Below are 27,201 nucleotides of genomic sequence, written 5' to 3' on the forward strand. Positions count from 1 at the left end.
AAACAATAATGGGATTTTATACAGCCAAATAAGAAAAAGAAAATAATGAAACTTGGCATTTATTGATCAAACAAATTCTCTAAAACAGAGAAAAAATGAGATTTTTACATCGATTATAGAATGTACCAAGATGGACAATAACCCAATAAAATTAAATACAGATCAAGGCAAGAAACTCACTTCTACATTGTCTTTCAACCATTTATAGTGTTAAAAGAAGACAGGAAGGGCTTTGTCCAACTGAAAAAAACTGTATAACAAGAACAGCACTTCTCCGCTGTGTTTTTTTTTTTTTCATCTCTATTTTCTCTCTCTTTTCTATTCAACGAACAGAAGCACAAATTGATTGTTGATTATACAACCCAGTTACCCCATTTGCAAACTGCCTGTTCCTTCTCCGCTTTGTTACAACAATAAATCCTTCACTATCACTATTTTTCTTTTTATTTACATCTGTTGCTTTTGACTGTTCATGCTCACTGGCTGAAGAATCTTGGTTTGTCTTTTCTTCATTTCCATAAAGAATTTTTATAATTGCACTGTCATGTGCAATTGCATCTGAAGAACTTTCAGAACTGTCAAACTTATTATCACTGATAGCAGGCTCACTTCCAGTATTAGCATTCTGCTGAACCGAATTCACAATGAAGCTCAGAAGTATCTGTCTTGCAAGTTCTGCCTTCTCAGTCTCAGTGGTAGTCTTTTTAGAACTACGATCATTTTCGTTGTTGGATTCCTTACCTAACTCCTTCATATTGCTCTTCTCTAGCGAAGCATTTGACTCGCTCGGACTCAAATCTCTATCTCCAGGATTTGTTTGCCAAGCTTTCCCAGGTACAAACTCAGGCGCATGTGGATTCATGCTTCTAGGAGGTATTGCAACGGGAGTTGGGTATTTCAGTAAATTTTGTTTCATGCGGTAAGATCTAGTGGTTCTATAATACAGTGGTGATCTAGGTCCACATGGAACTCTAGCAGCAAGTGGGGGTGCCACTGGCTCTGCAAGCATACCTTGACTAGCTCTTATATCGTAAATGCTTGTCATGGCAACTGAGTTTAGCAAATGAACCATGGAGAGTGCTCCAGGACTGAATGGTTCAGCTGCGGCTGAAAGCTTACTTCCGTTTGGTTCACTGGACTTATCCTCATTGGAAGTAGGAGTCTCATCAAGTTCAGATCCAGATTTTTCTGCTTGACTTCCAGTATCATGAATTCCATTGACTTCAGCATCATCTGGTGCATTATCTACAACTGAGACATTTTTGCTGTCCTCTGATGTCTCATTCAGGGTGCTGCATGTCTGCGTTTCAGTCTTTTTCTCATTTGATTGTTCTACTGACTCCAGTAATGGCTTTAAAATTGTACCTGGTGGTGCCAAAGCCACTTCTTTGTATGATACAGATTTAGAAGCCATAGCAGTGAGGTTTGCCACAGAAGATGGTGTTTTAGGAACACAAGCTTTTGCCTGTTGTTTAATTGAATCCTCCACGACACCCATCCCACGTGTTTTTGCTTGCTTATGTGGTTTTTGAGCTGGCGAAATGGTTTCCCTCCTGTAGTTGCTTTCTCTAGAGTAATCAGAACCATTTATGTTTAGCTTTGCAAGAGATGGTCTCCTGCGACCAGATTTCCTCCCACCAGCATTCCCCAACCGCCCTCTAGGATTGGCTTCCTGCCATCCTTCATCTGATGCTGTTTCTTCAACAGCTTCACTTGTAACTGTTGTTCTGTATGCAGTGATATTTTCTTGTTCTTCTGATTCTTCACATTGAATCATGTCCACCTTCAATTCTTCTGTGCCATCACTGGCCAAAGACGCTGCATTTTCAGATCTATCACGGAGCACAGCATGTTCAACTATTTCAGCTTGATGAATTTGATGGCCTTTATCACTAATCTGTAGTACCTGTCAAATTTTAGAAAAAGGAACATGAGTTTCTATCATTCTCTTCAAGTGGATAGACCTACTGGACCAAAGTTTAGCAAGCTCAGACTGTGATAAAAATTCAGCTGATACAACTAATTGTGTTGTAATGTCCATTCTAGAGGAATCTGAGATATGAGCTCTCACACAGGAAAAGAAATAGGTCTAAAAATTTTCAGTGTTAGAGAAGTGTCAAACTGATATTTTTTCCCCTTTTTTCTTTTTCTTAATTGTGGAGAAAGCGAGGTCAAATGTCAGGCTGATACCTTGACTTCTTTGAGTTAATAGTACATGTGACTTATAATTAACACATCTGGCTTTGTAACAAAATTAACAAAAAACGAACAGATTTTAACCATAATTGAAGGATTACTTAGCAAGAAAGTAGGCCGTGGACCAATTTTTATGTCTAAAAGTTTCAAGTAAACAAGCAATATATACTACCTTCAGGCGCCGCTGTTTCTTCTGTGTATCGCTTCCTCTAGAATATTGATCAGGACTAATGTAATCCAAGAGATCTGATACACTGCAAGAAAGGTCACAGCTTTTGGTACCCCAAGCTACAGTCACAAATCTAAAAACAAGTAATGTGGAGAATACCATATCAATACCTAAGGTGACCTTTACTTGCAATGGATGCATCTGGCTTTGGAGTTCCATTTCGTGCAGCTTCTTGCTGTTCTAGAGCTTTAGATTCAAAATATTCAAGCCACGCAGCAGCATCCTGCATTACAAAGTGTAGCACCTCAATCAGTATTTGATAAAACTTTCTCCACCAGATTGACGACACAAAATCTTACGTAGCTAATACTGCCTCACATTAAAACAAAAACCCTTTACACAATTATTTAGCATGATTCCCAGACCCTTTAGACTTGGATAAGGATAACAATACAGATTAATGATGAATCTCGTGAACATAGCAACTCTCATGACTTGGAAAGCTAAGCTGGAACTGGCTTGCAAATTAACACAGATCATGACATGTAGTTTTTTGGTACCTGTGTACGGAGGTCCTCAGGTCCAAGTTTTGCTTGAAGTATCTTAAGTGTAGTTTGCTCATGTTGGACACTGAGGGAATATGCTTCCATCAATGACAAAGCTATGGCTATGGCATGGTAGCTTGCAGCTGTCTGTCAGATAAAAAAGGAACAAGTGAACAAAATTTAGCATTTGGACCTTCATCTTCTTCTCATAAAAATGTTTAGCTTATAGAAGACTAGTATGTGAATGGCCTTTTTGAATTTTTAGGGAGAAAGGAAACCTGTATGTGATCCACCCCTAATAATCTCTGGTTGCACTTCAGAGCTTCATGCAGAAACCTCAGAGCCACGTGAACGTTTCCCATGCCCTCTTCCATCATAGCCACATTGATGTATGTTGCCGCAGTATTTGGATGGGATAGTCCACAAGTAAAATTAAGAAGGAAAAGAGCACGATTCACATATCTGCCAATAGTATGTAGGACCAATCAAGGGAGTTGATAAAGCATAAAGAACAAATACCACGAATTTTATAATAAGTAGATTACAAGAAGAATCTAGAACCAGATAGTTTAGTTAATCAAAAAGCTAGATTTACAAGGTACTCAATTCCCATATAAGTAACTAATTGCAAATTAAATGTGAAGGGATACATAAAATGACAAGGTTCATTTGAAGAACTTTTGTTTTTTCTAGTATCTTTTATTGTAGAATACAGTTAATCAACTAATAAAATGTACAAAGATGATTAGCCAATATTAAAAGGCCAAGCCAATGATCATCTTTTACTTACTTCAAAGCCAACTGGATATGTTGAAGGCGATAATAAAACACAGAAAGATCTCCATAACTTTTCATTGTATCTGGATGATCAAGCCCAAGTTCCCTCTCATTAATATCCAATGCCTTCTGTTGATATATAGTTGCCTAACAAGGAAAAGAAAATTTTTTAGAAAAATAATCAGTTAATACATGAACAGATGCAAAAAATAAAAATTAAAAAAAAAGAAACGTTGGGAACCTATCTGCAAACGTAATCAAAGCTCTTGATAATTTCATATAATTGAAAACATTTAATACTTTGTTACATATTGCATTAGCTCGAACGTGCAATTACCAAGCAATCATATTCATAAGATTGAACACACGCTAGTAACTTCCAAACTCTACTTTCGATTCTTGAATAGTCATTCTATAATTAAAGTTGACTTGTTGAAAATCATTTATCTCCAGTCCTCTACTAATAGTAAGCACCATCTTATCTTTTGCTTTAACAGATAATCTAACAATAAAGACAAATACCTTTGCATAAAGAGAAACAAGAATGATGCAAACCAAAATTCCTAAAACTAAAGCTGTACATGGCAGGGAAGTGTTAATTACCTGATTAAAATCTCCAGTGTGGTAAAGAACTACAGCAAGAAGACTGTAAGCACTTGCAGTAGTTCGATGATAGGGACCACATACAGCTATCATCTTTGCTAGAGCCTTCAAAATGCAAGTAGACCATATTATTAGATTAGACCAACAGGCTTCTAATATAAATAAAGGAATTATATAGCATTAAGTCCACAATGAACGAGTTAACACACCTTCGTTCCATAATTAACCGCGTCCTCTAGCTTTCCTTTATCAAGAGCAATTTTGGATGACTCCAATAAAGTTCGACCATCTGCAGAAGAACATCCTACATGCTGCAAAGCATGGCAATATCCAATTCAAATTGAATCTACTTACAGCTCAGAGCAAAACAAGAAAATCAGACTAATAAAAGACAAATTCCAACCTTGCACAAAGGAACAATGCTGACAATGTCGAATTTCCTGAAGGGGTTTGGGCATTCCATATCATAATCTCTTGGAACCAACTCCAAGCCAACCTGGTAAAATTATTATTAGTAAGAAGCACGTTTCAAATATATTCAGCAGCCAGAATAGTTTAAATAATAGGTACCTTATGACAAAGTCCACGAAGAATTGAAAACTTCCTCAGGTGCAGAAATTCATCTTTTAACGTCCAACCAAATCTTCTGGAAAGAAATGTTCGTAGCCAATGCAATTTCAGAACATAATCATCCTTCATATTTTGGTCATTATCTTCCATGCCATAGGATCCAAGTAAGAAGTTTAGGGATGAAGCAATTGCAGCAGATAGGTCTGCTACATTGTCCACTGATGCAATAACTGCTTTAATTATGTGCTTGAAAGCTCTAGTAACCATCTCATGAATGCAAAGGGACTGTATGTGAGGAAGCTTCTCTGCCATTTCAACCTGATTACACCCAGAAACAACAAAATAGGAATATCTTACTTAAAAACAAAGTCCAAAAGTTTTCGATGATACAAGTCTTTCCAAAAGCACTTTACAACCACAAATTGTTAGCTTAAAAGGATTGCAAGAGTTGAAAAATCAATAGTTTTCATCAAGCAATATGCTTCCTGAAGAATATTTAAAACTTCTATAATAGGCTTTGAGTTAGAAGGTTTGCATGAAAAGAATAGAAAATGTTATATATACATATGCATACAATGAGAATAGATGACTAGATAGACACACTTGAAAAGAGAAAGGAAGAGAGAGGGAAACTTACCACCCGCCCCAAAGAGCGCATCTGCAGACCCCTTAAATGCATGAAATCGGTCAGCGTGCGGCCATCAACAGGGGAAAGTTCAAGTGAGCCAAAGTCTGTTACCTATTGAATAATGAAATCTAGATGAGGAGCTGCATAAAATAATAATAATAATAATGATAATTTATTGGCATGGTAAAATTCAATATATAAACAGAATATTACCAGCTTTGGCAAAGCAATGTCATCATAATATCTGTATGCCATTTGGATAAGCTCATCTGCTGACTGTTACAAGAAATATAATGATAACATTTAGTGCAAAATATAGGCAAAAAGTGTTGGTACAACAACAAATATAATAATGGGAACAAACGAAAGGATATACTTCCATAAACCTTTAAATGAAGGCCAGTTCCAGTCTCTTTCAGGCGCAAGAAGGCTCCTTCAGAAATCAATTCCTTCAATTTATTTTCACTGTTGGAATCCCCAGTGTCATGCTGTGCTTCATCAGTTCTCATATTTAGATTGCTTCGAGCAGTTTTATGTTCTTCCTTCTCAGGGGTGCTATCTAAAGTAGGCTTCTTATCCCTTTTCTTCAAAAACTTAAATTCCTTTCCAAGACCTTTCACAGCATGATCAGTCTCAATAGAGTGTTTAGAATTAGTATCTGTTGGAGTTTCCTGCTTTTGCAGATGTTGCAACCAACATGAACCCAGCTCCCATCTGATGGACCTTTCAGAAGCAACTGGCATCCCCTCCAACTTGGTCAAACTCTCTTTAATTACTTGTCGAATGAGATGTTTAGACGCTTCTGAATCAGCGAAGGTGAAGGGAGGTGACTGACCCCCAGATGATTCCGCAGAAGAAGATTTATGAAGCAGAAACCTTAGGCTGTAAAACATTTTGCACCAAATAAGTCCATCATAAATTATTTTTAAAGCACATGCATTCAACCACGAGTACATTGCCTTTAAAGCATATCTTATACTCTCAATAAAGCACTAAAAGTTTTTAATACCTGTCCCTATTCTATTAGCTCCATAGTAACATTGATTTCACACCTTTATTTTTCACTTTCTAACCTTTCTTTTTTATGTCAGTTCATCAGATTAGAACCATAACACAATCTGAGGATGCGCTTCCGTGACATAATTCTCCTCACAGCTCATAAAGTCACAAATCATGTTCCATCATGTTATGGTAAAAAAATCTCAAACATGTTCTCATTTGAGCAAGAATCCCCAGAATAAAAGCTTTTGGACATCTTTTTCCAAGAAAATAGGCAGCAATAGCCCTCTGTATCATGACTTTGGATATGACAAATACACACAAGGCTCATATCTGACGAGAGCCACAAGCTAATTAATTTTCTACATCTTACTGTTTATTCACAATTTTTTCTTCATTTTGCAATTAATATAGGATCTGCTCCAAACCCACCATATACATATACCAGCTGAACCACGGACATGACTAACAATTAATTCCAATCCACATAATTTCCTAGAATACAAGTCCAATCTATGTGCTGTGCAGGTTGTTCAGTCCTAATAATAGAGAGAAAATTGGCTTATAGTTCAGACCTGTTAATGTTTAGAGCACTGGATCCTCCATCTGGTTGATCATTAATTTCAATATCTTGGGCCTCAATGTTTCTTTTCTTCACATCACCAACAACTCTCACTGTTGCAGTGTAACCACAATGTCTCACAATGACAATACCCAGTGAAGAAGTATCCTGTGAGAAATTGATGACATAACTTCAGCTTCCTTGCTTATAAAAATTTTGAAAGATTCAAAAATTCAATTACAAATACAAACTTAGCATTCTACCATTCTCAAAAATCTTCAAATTTCACCCAGTTGAAATGATTTGGCCATATGCATCAAACAAAGATTAATAGGCTGCACCAGAGAGGGGTTGTCAAGTTACAGTTTGGAAGCAGCATATGCCAGAAGGAGTTGAAGACCAAAGAGGATGTAAATTTTGCAGTAAAAATGATACTGTTATGTTCTTTCACAGAACATAGAATGGCGAGATTGGATTGGCATCGATAATACGAAAGGATGAAACATGTGTGGTAACTTTTTTCTCCTTAAGAAGACTAGATTTCATTTTGATACTTTTATTTCTTAAGAAAATTAAAATGTGTTAAGCTTGTGAAATTATGTACATCTGCAAGTTTCAGCTATGCAAAAACATGCATATATTTATGCATGTAAGTACATATGTAGACAAGTAGAGAATGACGGCTGCGGGAAGGAAAGAAGGAGATAGACTGCAGATGGCTTAGGTTACATAGGTAATTAGTAGGAACGGGATGAAAAAATGGAAGAAAAGAGTGCACCGTTCTTCAGCCTTCGTCATTTTTGCGCATCCAATTTTGTATGTGTGTGCGAGCAAGTGGCCAGAAATAAGACAAACATGAAGAAAAGGAACAGTGTACTTACATGAACAACTACACTCTCATCTGCAGTTACCCCTTTAAGCAAATTCCTCTGAGCAACTTCCTTAGCAGAGATACCAGAAAATTGTCTGCCATCAACTTTTTCTCTAGACTTCAAGCTTGCATCTGCCACATCATGCTTTACAACAACGGACAAGTCTCCTACACGTTCTTCAGACAGAATTGAACCTGAAACCAAGTCTCTTGCACTTAAACTGGAATCAATGAGGCAGCGTATTGCTCCAACAGCTTTGAAAATTGCAACATCAATAAATTGGCTATGAAGCAAAAAGGCTTTTCTGTCTCGTGTCACTCTCTCCTCCTCAGTCTTGCATGGTAGGCTAGCCAATATTGCAAAATCTGTGGCCCATGGCCGTAGATCATATTCACCATTTCTTCCTTGTCCTCCACCATTGCCACCCCAACTCTCATCTTCCGTAGGTAGGGATGAGAAATTTGATGGAGATTCAGCAACAGGTGGGGGAACAAGCCATGTATTTGCACGAAATCCATAGGGAAGATTGCCAAACTAAAAGGAAAAATAAATGAGACGTCATACATGTTTTCCAAGAAAATAATGTCATCGATTGCAAATGAGATCAAGTGAGTCTAAAAATGTCACCTTATTATGCTCTGCGAAAGCTTTCATAAGGGAATCATATGCCTGCAATATCAAAGAACCAGGTTTGTTAATAAGGCAACTGATTTCAAACAAAAACTAGTTGTACAGGATAAACTGATAAAACCCCATTTACACAGGAATAATAAACCAAGTAAAGCAAAATACCCACGTTGGCAAAAGCTCGGCTAAGATTTTGCAAAAGATCCACCAAGGAGTGGCTTTGGGAAAATTGCTTTCCCACAGTATAGAACCCCTTTGATGATGCAACCACATGAATTAGCTTCCCATTACAGATTTTAATCTGCAAACATCAATTACAATGAAGATTCGAAAAACTGAGTTGCCATTTGTAATTCATCTCATTAAAAAAAAAAAGCACATGACTTTCTTTGCTTTAATGTCTCTAAAATGAAAGTATAATGTGGATTTGAAGTGAAATATGCAAAACCAAGATAAATTGCAAAATAGTCAAAATATTTATTTTAAAAAAAAAGGGAAACAAAATCATGTACCTGAATTTCAAAATAGTCACCTTCGCGCCTTTGCTCTCCATCTTTACTGGTACACCTCCTCAAATCTGCATACCGAAATATAATAATATAATAATAAAGAAAAATTTCTAGATTTCAAATTTAAAACAAAAAAGAAGTTCTAAAGAAGGAAACTCACTGAGGATGGGAGGGGAGAGATGAGAGAAGGAGAAGAATTCATAGAAATCTGAAAGCTTTGGTGTCGGATGAATAGCGGCCATGTCCAAATTCTCCGATACCGCCGCGGAAACAGACAGCGTTCCTAATGACGATGTTGTAGACGGAGAAGATGATGTAAGGGACCCATTGACATCAGACGGTGTTGATGTGCTGTGGTGGGGCCTAGTACTAGTGTTAGATTTTTTGGACCTTGATTCTGATGGCGGCGTTGATGGCCTTGGTCGCTTGGGCTTGGCAAACCTGGTGGTGCAGGCCACGATGTCCAGAAGCCTCCGCACATGAGCTACGGCATGAGCTTCCTCTGCATAGTCCTCTGTTCAACGACAGTGGCATAGATGTAAATAAGCAGAGAATATTGGGTAAGATGATATCTTATATTTTAATAATAATAATTAACCTTTTTGACATTTAACTAAAAACGATAACCATTTTCTAGGAGAATAATGAAACAGACGATAAGAGCACAAGGAGCACATGAAAAAGGGTATCTTTATGAGCAAAAGCTAAAGGCAAAAACGACAACTGCGAAACGACAAGTTTTTTTTATAATAATAAAGTTAATTATTAGTATTATTTTTTTTTTTGGAGGGATTAATTTATTAATTATCACATTGATTTGGCGGAAATTTTGTCACGACTTTTGGCATGACACCTAACTCACGTGTAATCGGAGGCGGCGGCGGCGCTTCAGACTTGGCTGCTTTACTCCTCACAAGTCACAAGAATGCCGTGCCGTTTCAAATGCTATTAAAATTTTTTTATTTTTTTTTAACAAAATTAAATAATCATTTTAAAGCAGATTGTAAAACAATTAATACTTTTTATTGCAGCTTTAACTCTTATATTAATTAAAAATAATACTAATTTATTTCAACCAGCAAAAGAGTGTTAGACAAGACTACTACAGCTAATAAGAAAGTTTTAGAGCAGTCCGAAAGTAAAATATATTTATTTTTTACTAATATTAAAAATATTTGAAGATGATAGATTTTCTCCCATTAAATTATTAATAAATTTAAAAATTTAAATATTATTATTAGCTAGTTAACTTTGTTTGGCAACCACTTTCATGTATCTAATTATTTAGTAGCATAATATTTATATCAATATTCAAAGTTTAAGAAAATTAATTATAAAATGTTAAATATTAATAAAATAATTGACAGTTACCGGAATTACCTAATAAAATAATAGATTTACCAAAACTTTTCGTAGTTTTATATAACATAATTATTGAAAGATAATTAAATTTAATTTTTGTTTCTATGCTACCTGATATGACAAACTTTCTAATTATAGAATATTCCTGTAAATAAAGAAACAAATATTCAAAAAAATCTTTTTTCATAGCCTCGTTGGTTAAGAAATTGTCGTTTTCACAGTAAAGGAATGAAATTAATTTAGTTTTCATTACAAATTGCATTTTTTTTATATTCTTAACTGTGCCAAATGTGTTATAATACTTTTTTTTTTTCCTTAAGTAGAAGAAATTATTATAATAAAAATAATAAGACATACATAAAAGAAAATCAAATTAATGAACAATAATTATATAATAATTGTAATACCACGTGAGTAGCTTGATTTGAAATAATAATTCAATAAAAACAAAACACTTATTTATTTATCATGTGTGAACAGTTAATTTTATTAGTTCTTTTTTTTTATCTATAATTTTTTGTATGCATCTTACTCTATTGTAATTACAATTCGAACAGCTGACATGATATCACCGATATGCATTTCCGACGTACCAAAACTTCAAATTAACATTTTTTTTTTCATGTAGAATTACAGGTACACCTACCTTCAACCATTCTCAGGAAACAGGGCTTCAAAGCAACAATCTCAACCCTGTCATTCAACCTTTGCCCTTTAACCTGAAATTGAAAAATAATTTATAAATTTAAAAAATACTTAATTAATTAATGTCAGAAAAAAAAATTATATTGAACTATGCTCACTTCATGAGATAAAGAGTAGTTGGTTATATGACATGTTTCTACATTCACAGCCAATAGTTTCTTCACATCAAGGATCCTGTCAGTGGAGATACCCTTCAAAAAAAATAAAAAATCAACTAGTAAGCCATCTGATTGTTCTTATTTGACCTAATTTTTCATTTCTTTTTCAAAATTTAATGCCTTGAAAAATAATAATGAAATGGTCAAATAATATCTACCTTGAGGACAATTTGAGTATCGTATGGAGTTATGACAGTGATATCAACAAGACTGGGAACTACCACTGCAAAAAAACACATAACTGTAAGAAAAAGGGAAAAGAAGAAAATAGATTAAATTAGATAAAAAAAAAAAAAAAAGTAGAATACCTTTCTCTTCTTTCCTTTTCTTCTCTGCTTTAGCTTTGTTTGACTTGCCTCTGCCAGACCTTGGGGCCATTTCTGATCTTTTAAAGGAAAAACAAAAGAATACAAAAGGCTATAGCTATATATATATATATATATTAGAAAAAGAATCTGAACCAAAAAATTTTTAGATAACCATTGGAAGAAATTAGTAGAAAGGTTAAGGATTGGCAAATAAAGAAACCAAATAAAAAGAAGGATAGCAAGAAAGGAAATGCAGAGTAGGAAACCAAAAGTAGAGAAGGAAGTTAATTATTAGTGAAAGAGAGAGAGAGAGAGAGGAAATATGAAATCTTGCAAATGGTTATTTTTCAAAGATAGGATAAGGGTTTTGGGTGGGTTCACCCTCTTTGGAGATTTGTAAGCAATTCTGACCTCTCCTTCTTGCTAAAGGGTTGATTGCCTCTCTGCCCTGCCTGTCCTCTCTGTTTCTAAAATGATAGCTTGTTAGTGCTCTTTTATATTTATATGCAGACCAAGAAAAGCCCATATGGACTGTATTACTGTAATAGTGTTGGTCCTCCGACAAAAACAAAAATGGTGGGACCAAGAATTCTGACCGTTGATAGATTGACACGTGGAGAGTATTGGTTGATTACAAGTTGAGCTGTAATTAGCCGTGCAAATTTTGTTTTATCAAACGTTGGGGTCTTTGGTTTTGGCTACCAAGTACGAATTATATATACATTTGATTTTAATTACGGTTTTGTGATCGTGTTTTTGGAGGTGATTAATTGGAATGCTAGTTTGGTAGTATAAGAGGGATCTTGAGAGAATCTTAATCTTCTTGCTAACTTAACTAATTTTATTACATTTGAAAATTTAATGAATTTTTATTATAGACATTCGATGAATTTGCAAAATTATTTATTTAATTAACAGAAAAAGATTATGTTAATCGAATTGATAAATTTCGTTTGCATCACTTCTACCAATATGGAAAGAAATAAATTTTATTTTATTTATTCATGATGAAATTTAAATCAATTAATTTTATTTCAAAAATATCCTTCAATTTGGTAAAAAAAAAAAAAAAAAAAAAAAAAAACTACCAACTTTCTCTTTTTAATTAAAGTGGGTGGCTTAGGCCAACACTAAATAATTTCTTTATGTGAATTAAATTTAAAAAAACATAACGCTAAATGCAGCATGTTATATTATATTTAAGGCACAAATAATTAATTTCAATAGTTGCTTGAAAATATTGGTAATTACGAAAAATTAAAAATGAGAAAAAATAGTTGGCACTTAATTAAAAAAGGAAATTTTAAATTTTCTCAACCAATTAGATTGATGCATAAAAAGAACAAGTAATGGAGATAATTACAATATATTTAATTTGAACGGTCCAATTATAAAAATTGATGACAATTCCTACTACTGCTTCTCCGATGGCTTGGAAAGAGCAAAGTTTTGAATTGAGTGGGTTTTGTCTCATTGCTTGGCTGTGCTTATTTGCGTACTTTGGCTGAACTTTTTGTGAGAAGGAAGGTCCAACCATTAATCACAATTTCTTCAAAATGAATTAATTATTTATTTAGTTCTTATCTTATATTAAAATATATAATTTATATATATTTGTTTTTCAAAATTAAATAATATAATCCTTCAATTTTATTTGTGTTGTACCATCTAAGTGTTACGTTTAAATTTTAGTAGTTTCTTGTACTTAATAGTTTATTTATATTCAAAAGCTTATGGAAGTCTCAATTAAATTGCATTTTAATTCTTTTTCCTATCAATTGTTACCTAATTTATAATATATTATATGTTAGATATATTAATATTGTAAACATAATTACAATTTTTTTAAATTAAATTTTTTATGCTATCGTTGTGTTTATGATTATTTAAATTAAAAAACAACTACTAATATTTTTAGAAAATTTCAATTGATATTATTATTTATATAATATAAAATAAAAAATCTATGTTCGACCTTAATTAATATATTTGACATGTCATTTAATATTTTGAAAGTAGTCATTACTAATATCTTATCAAACATTAACATTATTGGCAAGGGTATCAAAATATATCATGAGATGAGAACATGTATAGTCTAATATAGAGATAAAGCTAATTAAAGTTAAATCTAAATAAGTTCGTGTCATAAACGAATGACTCGTACTTTAAAGTGCGTGCTCAGGTTAATTTTGGTTATAATCAAATTGATAATATAAAAAGTAAGAAAACGATGGGCAGTATTAATTAATTAAATATAAACAAGATTAATTTTTAAATTTTTAATGGAAGTGAGTTTACCAGTGAACATTGTACGATGCAAACCCAGTAACGCACGACATTATACAAACACTCCAGCCTAGCTAGTAGCCTACTGCCTATTATTTCAAACATGTGTTTCAAATGATCAAATAAGTTATAGGAATATATATTGATTGTACCAAAATTAAGGATCTCTCTTTTATGGAAATTCGTTTTGTTTATGCATTGTGATTTGTGAACGTGTGACTCACATCTTGTTAAAATCAAAATTACGGGTTTTTTTTTTTCTTTCTTGAAGAAAAGCAGTGACATCCTATTTTTTTTTTTTAAAAAAAATTATTAAATGTGTTAGTCATTGCCCCGCCAACTCGGATCAGATATTAAATATTAACATCTTAAATTAAAATACTCACATAGAGTGCATCGATTTCCTAAGCACTAATGGAAGATGCTGCTCCCCTCCAACCCATGACAGTAAAATCTTTGGATCAAACAAACAGATGATGCCTTTACCATCAAATCATCACTTTGAGTAGTACATCCCATTGGGATATGGAGAAGAAAAAGGTTGTCATTGTTTTTTTTTTTATGATTTTTTCTCCTTTTATTTGGTTACAAATATTTCTATAATTTTATTCATATTTAAATAAAATCTTTTTAACCGTAAATTAAAGGAGAGCAAAACTAAATCGAATTTACTATTAAAATCAACTTGACTTCAACAAAACCAGCTCAGTTTCATAGGCTTGGTTAATTTTTGGTAAAATTTTGGTTTAAACCATTTAGACCAATGATCTGACCTTTTTTGTAAGCATGCTGATCGAACCAAATTGAATTGGATAGAGTCGATTTTTCATTCAGTTTAGTCAATAGTTTTGTTCATCCTAAGTGCGATTACTCTAAATTTTAATTCTAATATTATAAATAAAATATTCTTAAAATATAATATACTTTCACAGATCCAACCATCTTTTAATGTATAAGTCTAATGATTATTTCAGCTCGTAAAAACTTTTAATAAATTAAAAAAAAGGTACAAGTCTAATAAATTTGGATTTCACAATAAAAATAATACAAGAATTTACTTTTCATTAGTATTCACATTATGATTAGTGTAAAATTTTTGCTATTTAAAAGAATTAAAAAGTAAAATTTCAAAATCCAACAGTAGCTAAAGATAGCTATTTGATTAAAATTCAACGACTAATAATTTGAAATTATAATGAAAACTATGGAAAATGACATTTAATCATTGAAGAAATTTGGTAATTCAACTTAATTATCATTATTAAGCCCCGATATTTAATCAACCAACGAACCAAATAAATCGTAAGATAAGAATCAATAAGTTCTTAATACAATGATTAAATTACAACTAATTTTCTCTTAAAAATAAAATAAAAATTGATCATACAAAGATTTTTTACGTTGTCGTGCAACTTGCAAGTCCCTCTCATGCTTATTTAGTGGGTGTCTCCATAATATTGACAATAGAATTAGGTGTGGTATGATTAATAAATATGAAAAAAATATTTTATTTATGATAAATATATGATTCAATCAACAGAAATAAATTCTATTTTTTTTTATAAAATTTATTTATAAAGTTACGTGTGAATTAATCCCATCTGTATAAGATACTAGGTGATTAAAAAAAATTAAATTGTTAATTGGATTAAATTAGCTTGGCAGTTTGTAATTTTCTTAACAATAATAATAATTATTTAACAACAAATAATAAAAATTGTTGCAAAAAGAGGTCCATGTAATGTGATTATTTGTAATTCATAGATTGCATGTGCTAACGTTGATGATATATAGGGACAAAGGAGATGGTATTACCAATGTTTTAAAAGGACCAACTCAAATGTAACTTATTGGCCGATTTAAAGTAATTGGACCAAATCAAATTGTGTCAGCATTCCAATATCAATTAACATGCTCAAGGACAATAGATCCAAATAAATATGCATAACAATAATGAATTAAATAAAATTAATGCAAGATGAAACTTGAAAAACATTTTGAAGAAGACAGTTTGCCTGCAAGGAAAACGTGGTAAAATGTCACGTGTCACGTGGTGACTGGTGAGTGAGTGAAGCGGTCGATTTTGACTTTTAACACATGCATTAGTTTTTAATTTATAATACTTCTTCTGTCTATTTTTGTTTTCATGATTTAATAAGATACATATTAAAAATTTAATTAATAAAAATTATTTTACTTGTTTCACTCTTAACTCATTAAGATATTAATAAAAATTATTTATTTAATGAACAATCATAAAAGTTATTATGCGAAAAGTAATTATTTAAATATACAAATTTAGGAATCTTATAAATAATTTTTGACATCTAAAAAATGAAATAACAAGCAAATAAAACGGGACGAAGCGAATACTAATCTTTCCTTAAACACTAAAATATTACATTAATCAGATGTAATACCTTATTTACTAAAATATTACATAATGAACATATAATTAATTTTAAAAGTTACTTTTTTTAGGAAAAATAATTCTTTGAACAATGTTAAAATTAATTCTTACCATATTTAATTTATACCTTATTTAGTATCCATCAAATAGTATTACTATATTTATTATATACATTATATACCTTATTTAATATTATATTAATAAAAAACATTTGTTCCAATTATAGGAAAGTTGGAATTGAATAATATTACATAATATATATACTTTGCATAGTGTATAATATATAATTTTTTATTTTATCGAATAGAATTTAGATTTAAATTAAAAATTAATATAACCAATCAAAATAGAATTATTAATGAGATTAATGATTATAGATTAATTAAGTATATTATAGATTAATTAACTTATAATTTGTATCCTTAATAATCTCTTCATTAAGATAAATGGAGTATTTTCAAACATGCAAAATGAAAAATGTGGGTCGTGTGTCTGCAAGATTTTTATTTTAAATTATTGTTTCATCTTCTGAACACCTTTGATGTATGACCAGCTAACTTAGCTTGTGTCAATTGCATTCTTAATTTATGTTTTCTTTTTTTTGAAAGGTATACTTTTTTTGACTATGGAGAGAAAAAGAAATTCAAACTTAATTTATTGTCAAATCGTATATGCATTTATTGTATATTACGAAAAAGGAGATTCTAAACTAGATTTGTCCTCAACCGTGTACGTAATTGCTACTGACTATATTTTGATGTGTTATTTTTTAAAAAATTTCAGTTGGATTTGTTAAAGATTTGATGGCTAACCAATTTCAGCTTATCAGTTAAATGGAATATATATAGAAATAAGAAACTCTGTTGTTAATATTTGTGAAATGAACTACTTGTCTAAATAATAGCCATTCAGCAAAATCTCCTTTATTTTTCTTAATTTGTTAAAATTGTGCTTACTGCCAAACAGTTTATCATCAACTGGTCATGTCATATTTAATATTGCGTTTGTAATTGTAGCTTCTGTGAAATGTCAACTGATGCTTTGCGCTAATTTAATAAGTCAAGAAGATAATTTTAAAATTTAATTTTAGAGTTCTCAGGGTTTTTTTGCAGAGTTGATTGTAGTGATGATCACTGACCATTCAATACTCATAATCTAATAAAATGGGTAGAGCCCATAAATTTATAACTCAACTTCATTTTCATTTTCATTTTTCTTTTTCTTTGAATGGATTTGACTGTTGAGAGAGAACTCATAACTTGAATCTCTGAATATTATTTGCTTCAAATATTTATCCAAGCAATGGACATCCATAAAGCACTTATCTTTTATTTGGATTAGAGTTATTTTTTTTCACTATAGAAAAAAAATCTAGGAAAAAGTATATTCTCTTATTTCGAAGAGAGGAGGAAAATATTGAATGAAGTAATATTTCACTGCCTGCGCCACATGTTTTAAATTTCTATAATTTGGAGGAAAAATAATGGATTTTTATTAACCATTTATTTGGAAAAGAGGGTAAGCAAAATATTAGAGGAAGACAAATAATAGAGAAAAATAATGAAGAATTGTTAACTTTCTTCCCATTGTTATTTTCTAGCATTGTGTTTGAATAAACCAAAGGAAAGAAAATAAATTTATTTATTTTTGTTTAAAACGATAAAATTTTAGAGAAAAAAAAATATTATTATTGAAAATTGACAATTATGTCCTTACTATTCTCTTTACTGTAATATTTAAAAATTAATTTCTATTGATAGCATAATTCCAAGAAAATATGTAGTTTTCTATTGTCCTTACTATTCCAATGATGGATATGTAGTTTTCAAGAAACTTTGTTTGAATTGGTTTTAAATTCTTTTTTATGCTTTAATTAAGTTATTAATCAGAAAATAGTAAAAAATTTTTGTTTAGATTATATTATTTTCATCATATGCTTCTCATTGTGCTTGTTTATGATTTGAAGGTATGAATGTCATTTATTCAAAATACTGTTAGAGACGTTGAGAACAAATTGAGTAGAACAGTGCTCAAGGTTGATCCCTATTTAGTTGGAATGGATTCTCACATAGCATACATTAACCAGTGATTGAAAGATGGATCAAATGATGTTGAAATATCTGCAATATATGGGATTGGTGGCATTGGTAAAACAACAATTTTCAAATAGTTTATAATCTCAACTTCAACAGATTTGAAGCAAGAAGCTTTCTTGCAAATGTTAGAGAAATTTCAGAACAACCTAATGGTCTAGTTCGACTGCAGAAGCAACTTCTTTCTGATATTGTAAAAGGAAAAAACGAGCAGAATGTAAAATGTTGATCAAGAAATTATTGTGATCAAGAATGCTTTCTGTCGCAAAAAAAAACTTCTAATTTGTAGATGATGTGGATGATGCAGATCAGTTTAATGCGGTAATTGGTATGCAAGAATGATTTTATCCAGGAAGCAAAATTATAATAACAACAAGGGATGAACGTCTTGTTTTGAAGTTTGGAGTTAAAGAATTGGAGCATCCTGCAAATGGTTTCCTAAAGTATTCTGAAAATGTAGTGAATTATTGCGGTGGACTTCCATTAGCTCTTCGAGTTTTGAGTTCTTGTTTATCTGGGAAAAGTATATCAGTATGGGAAAGTGCATTCCAGAAGCTGGAAAAAGTTGCAAGATAGTAAAATTCAGCATATTCTTAGAATAAGCTCTTTGGGATGATCACGACAAAAGCTTATTTCTTGACATAGCTCGTTTTTTCAGTAGAATTAGCTTGTTGGCATTCAAAATCTCAATAATAGATGTCTGGTAACTATCAGTGAAGAAAACAAGTTGATGGATCAATTACTTAGAGACATGGGACAGGAAGTTGTTCACCAAGAATCACCTGATGAAAACGTAGCAGACTTTGGGATACTGTGGATGCAACTAATGTATTGCTACAAAATACAGTAAGAAGATAATTTTATCATCTATGCATTTGTGCAAAGCTTATAATTCAAGTCTCAATATAATTTTCCTTTCTGTATTTATTACTGCGCAGGGCACAAAATCAATTAGAGGACTTAGCCTCAACGTACCAGCATTGACAGAAATCGCAAATTGATGATGCTTGATGAAGAAAAATTATTCAAAGGTGTGTCGTCTTGGCAAGCAGAAAGCAATAGAACAATTAGTTCTTTTCCTACTAAGCTATTTCAAAAAATGGTGAAATTGCTCAAGACAATGAACTCTTCTAAACCCGTGTCTTTTTTAAGAGTCCGTGGACCTATGGGATTGGCTTAGAGACTTTGCACCGCGGAAGATCGAACTCATGACCTAAAACATAGTAATTAACCCCACAAGTGCTCTTCGCAGCTGAATTAATCCAGTCAAGTTTATAACGATGAACTCTTTGTATGTCTATCTATATTTGGAATAATGATATGCAGTGAAGTAGGCCTACTATTTTTTTTTTCTTTTAAACAGTTTCTAGTAGAGTTGGAAATACTTAACCAAGCCATTCTCATGGCCTTGTTAGAACCCCCAACTTTAGAGGACTTCCTAATCTCGAGAAACTGGTGCTTAAAGATTGTATAAGCTTGGTTGATATTGATGAATCCATTGGAAACCTACAGAAGCTTATAATACTGAATTTAAAAGGTTGCAAAAGCCTCAAGAACCTTCCACTAGAAATTGCCATGTTGACATTTCTCGAGGAACTTATCATTTCTGGTAATCTTTTTGAGCTACCAAAAGGAACCTGTGAAGTTGCAATCGTTAAAGATACTATGACGGCATTGCCATAAATAAGGAAAATTATAGTAAGAAAATTTATCTAATTTATAATAAATTATCGAGTAAATTAACTATATTATTTTTATTTACAATAAAGAGAGATTTTCGAGAATTATAGCGATTAGTGTTCATTAATTGCTAAGGGTAAAAATGAGAAAAAAAATTATTATTTATAAAATCCACAAATATGACACTTATTTGTGGACATGGTACTTTCACGAATGTGATCAATTCGCCAAAATTAACTGTTTCACTAACTATCAGATATTTTAGTAGCTGTCAACTGTTTAACTAGCGTTCCATTAAACCGAGTAACATTTAAATATTCACCTTTCATAATTTGCTCCCACAAATTCTAAACACTGGTATAAATACTATCTAGTAGTAATCTGTTTAGTAAAATTATCTATTTTTGTAGCCTTAGCTGTTTTAGTAGCGTTGTAAAATCCCTAATTAATTATAAGTCAATCTTATTCTTTATAAACTCCACACATGACATTAAAATTCACAATCCTAAGAGCAAAAGATTACATTTTCTATTAGAGATAAAATTCATGCATGTAAATTTTGTATCAATTGAAAATTTTAAATTTTAATTTTCAATCATCCCATAACTAAATATATACGAGTTGTTAATAATTCTTTTATTTTTACATTTTTTTTTTTCATATTATGGTGCTCATGTAAGAGTGGCCTTGAAAATCCAAACGCCAATTTTAATTTGACTTTATTTCATTTAAATTTTATTGTAAACTTTATATTATCACACTTTTCAAATTAAGTTATAAATTTTATCTTATCATATTTCTCCAATTAAGATGTAAGTTAATTTCACCGTGTTCATTTGACTTGTATATTTTTCTAATTAGAAATTTTACAATTACTTTTTAAATAATAAAAACAGTGTTTTGAATGGAAGCTATATGAATATGGAAAATCATTATTGAATATGACATAATTTATTGACAGATGAATAATATATGACAGAAATAAGTTTTAAAGGTGAAAATAAATCTTAAAAATTGTTTTTAAATTAAACTATATTCTCCATATACATGTCCACACATTCTATATACATAATGTAAATTCAAAACCACCCAAGGTGATAGTCTGATGGTAAAAATATTGATTATCGACTTGTTTAATCCATGTTTAATCTTCTACGACAGTGTTTCGTTATTTATTTAGAAATCTGTCTTAGACCGGTCTCTGCTGTCGTGACCTGATGAGTGTAATCTTATGATCTCTTTGTAAGAAGAGGGCAGCATCCCCTGGACCACTGATTAACATATAGTATTTTTTTTTTTTTCAAAAAAAAAAAAAAAAAGCAAACGGAAACAATTAAGTCGGATTAAATTGTTTTTAATTAACAGATGCTTGGTTTGGGTCCGATTCAGAACCAACATTATGTCAGATTAGACTGAACACACAAGAAATACAACTGCCTATAACAAGGGTCTCCGAGAACATAAGTCCCACTACGCTTCACTTTAATCTATCACTTGCAGAAACGGTTTACGAAACTACTGACAATGCCAGAGCTACCGGAGGTGGAGGCGGCGAGAAGGGCCATAGATGATCACTGCTTAGGCAAGAAGATTAAGAAGGCTATTATAGCAAATGACCCTAAAGTCATCGACGGTGTCTCTCCTTCTGATTTCGAGGCTGCACTAGTGGGCAAAACCTTAATTGCTGCTCTTCGCAAGGGGAAGAATCTCTGGTTTCAGCTCGATTCCCCTCCTTTCCCTTCATTTCAGTTTGGTATGTTTTTACAGCCTAGGAATATTAAGGATATTGAAATTACTGCTGAATACTTTTTTCTGTTTTTTAGAGCAAAATAAAAGAGAGAAACTTAGGGTTTGGTTTTCAGAGCGTTTGGGCTTTAATTTTTTTAGTAAAGCTTCAATTTTGTTGCAACATGCAAAGGGAAGAGCTAATAGGATAGCGAAGGTTGTCTTTAGCTGAGTAGTACTTGTGGAATAAACGAAACTACGATGGAAAATTGACTTTTTCTGTTTACTGTATATTAATTCTTTCAGAACCATATCTAATTTTTTTTTTTTTTAAAGTGGAAGTTCAAACTTTTCACCTTTCTTTGACATTTTGAGCAACTTATGAATCAAGAGAGGTATTTCTGGTAGCCCTATTTCTTATAAGTAAAATTTATTTTTCAGGTATGGCTGGTGCTATATATATTAAGGGAGTTGCTGTTACCAAATATAAGAGGTGATTCATTATCTGCAGTTCCCAGGACTGGTGGTTCTTGCAATGTTTGTATATGCAAAAAATGTTTTTTATTTTTTAAATGTTGAAGGAAATAATATACAAGCTCAACTGAGATGTTTAAATGAATTTTACCTTCCCAGTGATGTGTTTTTGCATGGATTTAAGTAATTCAAAATGGAATGGCAACTAGTATAAACATTATTGTGTTTGGCACCAATCTTTCTGCTTGTAGCATGTTTAAGTGGCTTCTTGAAATAGGAGACTGAAGACAGAAAAGGAAAGTTTTAGGTCTCAAGGAATCAAACAAGTTATCTGAAAAGAAAACGGGGAATGGAAAATAGAGAGACCATTATTTCTGTCTTTTAAATTTTTTGCTGGTATTTGTTTGTTATTTTCTATAAAAGTAAACTGAATGTGCATACTTCTTTTATTCATTGCAAGAGCACAGGACCAAGATTGGGTTAGCTTCTTGTTCAATTAATATATTATATATTATAAGATCTTAATTTTAATTATTTGAACAAGGTTAAATCATTTATCACACTACTATTATTTTAATTAACTTCTCAATCATGTCATGTCACTAATATGACAGTGATTCTAATGGAATGGAAATTAGGGGATCATTTGACTTTAATGACTTGGAACATCTCACTTAAAATGATATAGGTTGTTTTATTATAATGTTTCCTGCTTATGGCATGATCTTCAGTTGTTAATTGTAGTAGAGTACTGATTACAGGTCTGCTGTGAATGACACTGATGAGTGGCCATCCAAATATTCAAAGCTATTTATTGAAGTAAGAATTTAATCATTTTCATGAATAATATTGTGTTTCTGTTTGATAAGTAGTCTATTATTTGTATGCGGTTCATGGGAGTGATGCCTTTTGACAGTGTAATTTAGTGTCAGAATTGGCAGGTTTATTCGCTTATGTTTAGGAGAATTACTAGGATTTTGTTATGAGCATTTTAAATTTGGTTTGATTGAATGCTTGGGAACTCATTGGATTAAATCTGAGACCCATTACATGCTAGGTTAGTGTTTCAGATATGTATTAAAATCTGCTCTTTTATAGATGAATGGTATGATGCTGTCATTTATTTTGGAAATTAATGTGCTGGATTTTAGTTTTGTAGATATGCTATATGAACATAAACCAAGAAGTGGTGTGAAATATACTTTTATCATTTGAAGTTGCTCAGCCCCTATCATTTAACCAAGATGTAATATGCAGCTAGATGATGGCCTAGAGCTTTCTTTCACTGATAAGAGGCGATTTGCTAAAGTCCGCTTGCTCAAAGATGTAACTACCTTTTGCTATTCCACATATTTCGGTGCTTATCTGACTTGGTGAACTTGTTGATTTTTTTTATTATGTTTATTTATTTTGTTTTATGTGTTGCAGCCAGCTTCTGTACCTCCAATTTCTGAGCTCGGCCCTGATGCATTATTGGAGCCAATGACAGTTGATGAATTTTATGAATCCTTAAGCAAGAAGAAGATTGCAATTAAGGCTCTTTTACTCGATCAGGTTAAAAACGCTTATTTTCTTTATCATTTCCATGATAATCAAACGAGGCGGCTGACAACTGTAGCAAAGGGTTAACAATAGACCAAAACCTTAAACTGCATAGTTTGGAATTCCTTTTCATTTGAAATTTAACCATTTGCCTGGAAGAGAAATGGCTAGAAGAGTAAGAAGAAAAAAACTCTAAATAAAAAAGTCATAACCACATTTGCATAACAAGAAGCAGTCATAATGAGATTTCTGCAGTTGGTAACTTGGGATACACGTTTCGAAGTTAAAGAACTATAGATTTTTCTGTTAAGTTCTTGTTGTAGTACATTCAAAATCCATAAAGAAGAAATTTTAATTTTCAATGCCCATTTCAAATGCCCTAAAAATATAATTTGGGGTAAGAATCTAACTTATTGTTTATGTCTACAGAGTTTTATTTCTGGTATTGGCAACTGGATTGCAGATGAAGTGCTATACCAAGTTAGTGTACTTCCATACCAATGCTAATTTTATTATTTGATCAAAGTTATAAATTCAATCTCAGCACATAATTTTGCCATCAATCTTGAGGCTTTCGATTTAGATAGATCTAGGTAAAACCTTATGCTCACTTGTTCTGCTGTTTTAACTATTATATATTATAATCAAATGAGTTCTCCTTAGGAGTTACAGGGCTTCTGAAGGATGATAGCTAGTAAAATATGTGCAAATGAAACAAAGTATCTGAAACAGATGAGCGCCTAAACCAAAATGTAAATAAAATTCACACAATTTTAGGAGGTTAAGGTGCTAGCAATAGAGTAATGAATGAGTTGATATTCCCTATCATGGCCTGTTCATTGTTACCAAAGAGCACCAGGTATGCTAGCAAACAGTTGCTTGGCTGGTTAATTGTGGAAAGTAAATCAGGCTAAAATACTATATGAGAAGTAACATCATTGCCAATAATATAATAGAGTATGCATATGCTAAACCATTATTAGATGGAGTTTTATGGTTCTGTGCAGTCCATATTTGGTTTTTATTGAGATACTTCATTTTCTACGTAAAAATCTATTCATTGTGTAAATGGCCTCTTATCTCGTTGCTATTGTCCAAGTCAAATATTAGTGTTTGATTATTATGTACTTGTTGCATTGTTGCAGGCTAGAATTCATCCTCTGCAAGTTGCTTCCAGCTTGTCCAGAGAAAATTGTGCAACATTATGCAAGTGCATCAGGGAGGTAGGAAAAAGCGCTCTACGATCCATCCAGACAATTATTGGCAGTTGTAAAATATTTATTTTGAAAACATGCAATTTTCATGGAAAAGTAGAAGACAATATCTGTAGGTTATTCAATATGCGGTTCAAGTTGATGCTGAATGCAGCCACTTTCCTATTGAATGGTTGTTTCATTTACGATGGGGCAAAAAACCTGGAAAAGTTAATGGTAAGATACTTTTGATATGAGAGATCAACTTGACAAAACAATTGTTTTCACAGGTTATTGAAAAAGCAATAGAAGTTGGGGCAGATAGTAATCAGTTTCCCAATAATTGGATTTTCCATTCTCGCGAAAAGAAGCCTGGGAAGGCTTTTGTTGATGGTTTGGCTCCTGACCTATATGATATCTCACATTGCCGTCCTCTCTTTTTCCTCTGTATACTTATTGCTTTCTGTTGTAAGAGTGGCGCAGACATGATTGTTAGATGTCAATTCTGGCATCACTCACGAGTCTGATTATATTTCCTAGAATGTTGTTTGATTGGACTGCATACTAACATTGACTTTTTTTTTCTTTTTTTTTTTTTGTTATTCAGGGAAGAAAATTGATTTTATCACTGTTGGTGGAAGGGTATGTCATTCCAAAATGTTTAGTAATTTCTTTTTATCTTATCATGAACCTTAGTATGCATAAGCACTGGGTTGGCACAAAACAAATAGCAGTTTGTTCTATGGGCTTGTATTTTTGGTTTTAGACAACAGCCTATGTACCAGAATTGCAAAAGCTGAGTGGAGGCCAAGTTGCAAAAGCAGCAGATAAACAAAAAAGACAAACTTCAAAAAGGAAAAAGGCCAAGGATGATGATGAAGGTGAAGATGCTGCAAATGGAACAGCAAGCGAGGAAGAAGATACTGCTAAAAAGGCCAAAACAAAGAGAGAACTGAAGCCTAGAGGTCATGCCAAGAAGCCTCCAGCAAAGCGGAAATCTGAGGATATCGATCATAATGATGAAGGCGAAGATGACGCAAATCAACTAGCGAGTGAGGAAGAAGCTGCTGCTGAAAAAGCTAAAACAAAGAGCGAGGTGAAGCCGAGAGCTCATGCCAAGAAGCCTCCAACAAAACTCAAGTCCAAGGCAAGTGATGATGAAGATGACAATGGTGCTGCTTCTGATGATGGTGATGATGCAGAAGACAATGTTCATGTGGAAAATCAAAAGAAGAAACCACAAAGAGTGGCCAATAAGAAGCAAACTAAAGAAAAAAAGGTGACCAACAAGAAGGTTGCCAATCAAAACAGTAAGAAGCCAAAGAAGTGACGTAGACTGCTTTTAAGATATTGGCGAAGCCGTGCCTACCCGCGGCCCATATTTTGGTAGCATGCAAAGTGGGCGTATCCAATTTTTGTAATTGTTGATAAACGACTTTTGGGTCTTTACTGGTAAGCTAGCCTTCTTGCTCATGCCTATGGCTTCTGCATGTTTGTAGTCTGTCATATGATGTGACTTGGAAGAAAAGAAGTTTCAGGGGATGTAAATTTGTAGATTCAATCCAAGTAGACTTGTGAAAGCAGAAAGTACCTCATTTTACTAAAATTCCACATTCTATGTTTAGCATCAGCTCTGAAAATTGCTGCAGCCTGTTCCTGTAACTAGGATATTAACAACTAGGGCCTCTCATTGGTAGGAGTTCCTGTCATCACCCACAACTAGAGAATTGGGAAATGGAACTTTACCAGCTGCAGGATACTTTTAGCTAATTGGCATCTTTCCCTCTTTCCTTTTCTCTTTTCCCCGCCGCCTTGAGAATACAGCGAATACAGCATAGAAGCCAAGAATTTCATGCTGGATCATAGCCACCTACATACGCTTTACGGCACAATCACTCTGGATAATGCTTCGTCCTCTCTATTACCGCGGCTGCTATCATACAATTTAATCAGCAACAAGAACTGCACATTCTTTGGGTCATCGGCAATGCAAGTAAAGAGCTCACAATATGCTGCCAGAAACGGAAGCATCTATGCACATACTAGCATAAAAGTAATCCAAGGAAATGGTTTATCCCAATTATCAATACCTTCTCATTCTCAGTCCACGTTTCTCTTATCATTAATTAAATTGCTCTATTTTAAGACGACGCACTTCTCTTTTGCATAGACTGATCTTCAAGAATCAGCACTCTCAACTTAAAT

The 27,201-nt window shown here is 32.5% G+C and overlaps 2 protein-coding genes across 3 annotated transcripts; one reads left to right on the forward strand and one right to left on the reverse strand.

The window, feature by feature from the left end:
- Positions 1-43: 43 nt before the first annotated feature.
- LOC105634820 (Tetratricopeptide repeat (TPR)-like superfamily protein) lies at positions 44-12,052 on the reverse strand. The gene is made up of 23 exons (XM_012217742.4): positions 11,591-12,052; positions 11,441-11,505; positions 11,223-11,315; positions 11,066-11,138; positions 9,218-9,571; positions 9,061-9,125; positions 8,718-8,849; positions 8,549-8,590; positions 7,931-8,455; positions 7,063-7,217; positions 5,875-6,370; positions 5,702-5,764; positions 5,498-5,599; positions 4,861-5,178; positions 4,694-4,786; positions 4,500-4,601; positions 4,291-4,395; positions 3,701-3,834; positions 3,189-3,372; positions 2,926-3,057; positions 2,536-2,648; positions 2,369-2,450; positions 44-1,906 (listed from the first exon to the last, which is right to left on the reverse strand). The coding sequence occupies exons 1-23, from the start codon at positions 11,658-11,660 to the stop codon at positions 323-325; spliced, it is 5,082 nt and encodes a 1,693-aa protein (XP_012073132.1). The 5' UTR covers positions 11,661-12,052; the 3' UTR covers positions 44-322.
- A 9,382-nt stretch (positions 12,053-21,434) lies between these two features.
- On the forward strand, positions 21,435-26,626 carry MMH-1 (MUTM homolog-1). Of its 2 annotated transcripts, none has more exons than XM_012217746.4 (10): positions 21,435-21,815; positions 22,229-22,280; positions 23,023-23,080; positions 23,519-23,587; positions 23,690-23,815; positions 24,233-24,283; positions 24,949-25,026; positions 25,134-25,233; positions 25,604-25,638; positions 25,763-26,626. In XM_012217746.4, exons 1-10 carry the CDS (start codon positions 21,587-21,589, stop codon positions 26,324-26,326), a joined length of 1,362 nt encoding a protein of 453 aa, XP_012073136.1. In that variant the 5' UTR covers positions 21,435-21,586; the 3' UTR covers positions 26,327-26,626. The 2 variants fall into 2 exon arrangements, with proteins under 2 accessions (XP_012073136.1, XP_012073135.1); XM_012217745.4 differs by lacking the exon at positions 25,134-25,233 and adding an exon at positions 25,287-25,389 and having other exon boundaries at positions 21,437-21,815.
- Positions 26,627-27,201: the final 575 nt, after the last annotated feature.

Source organism: Jatropha curcas, chromosome 1 (assembly GCF_041381405.1).
Source record: "Jatropha curcas cultivar XTBG-Jc1 chromosome 1, XTBG_Jcur_1.0, whole genome shotgun sequence".
Classification (NCBI taxonomy): domain Eukaryota; kingdom Viridiplantae; phylum Streptophyta; class Magnoliopsida; order Malpighiales; family Euphorbiaceae; genus Jatropha; species Jatropha curcas.

Coding starts and splice junctions, on each gene's coding strand:
- LOC105634820 (XM_012217742.4), bottom strand. CDS start 11,660: ATGGCCCCAAGGTCTGGCAGAGGCAAGTCAAACAAAGCTAAAGCAGAG. Junction 6,371..7,062: donor AGTGCTCTAAACATTAACAG/GTCTGAACTATA, acceptor AATGTTTTACAG/CCTAAGGTTTCTGCTTCATA. Junction 3,058..3,188: donor TAGGGGTGGATCACATACAG/GTTTCCTTTCTC, acceptor TTTATCTGACAG/ACAGCTGCAAGCTACCATGC.
- MMH-1 (XM_012217745.4), top strand. CDS start 21,587: ATGCCAGAGCTACCGGAGGTGGAGGCGGCGAGAAGGGCCATAGATGAT. Junction 21,816..22,228: donor TTTCCCTTCATTTCAGTTTG/GTATGTTTTTAC, acceptor TTTATTTTTCAG/GTATGGCTGGTGCTATATAT. Junction 25,390..25,603: donor TGGGAAGGCTTTTGTTGATG/GTTTGGCTCCTG, acceptor TTTGTTATTCAG/GGAAGAAAATTGATTTTATC.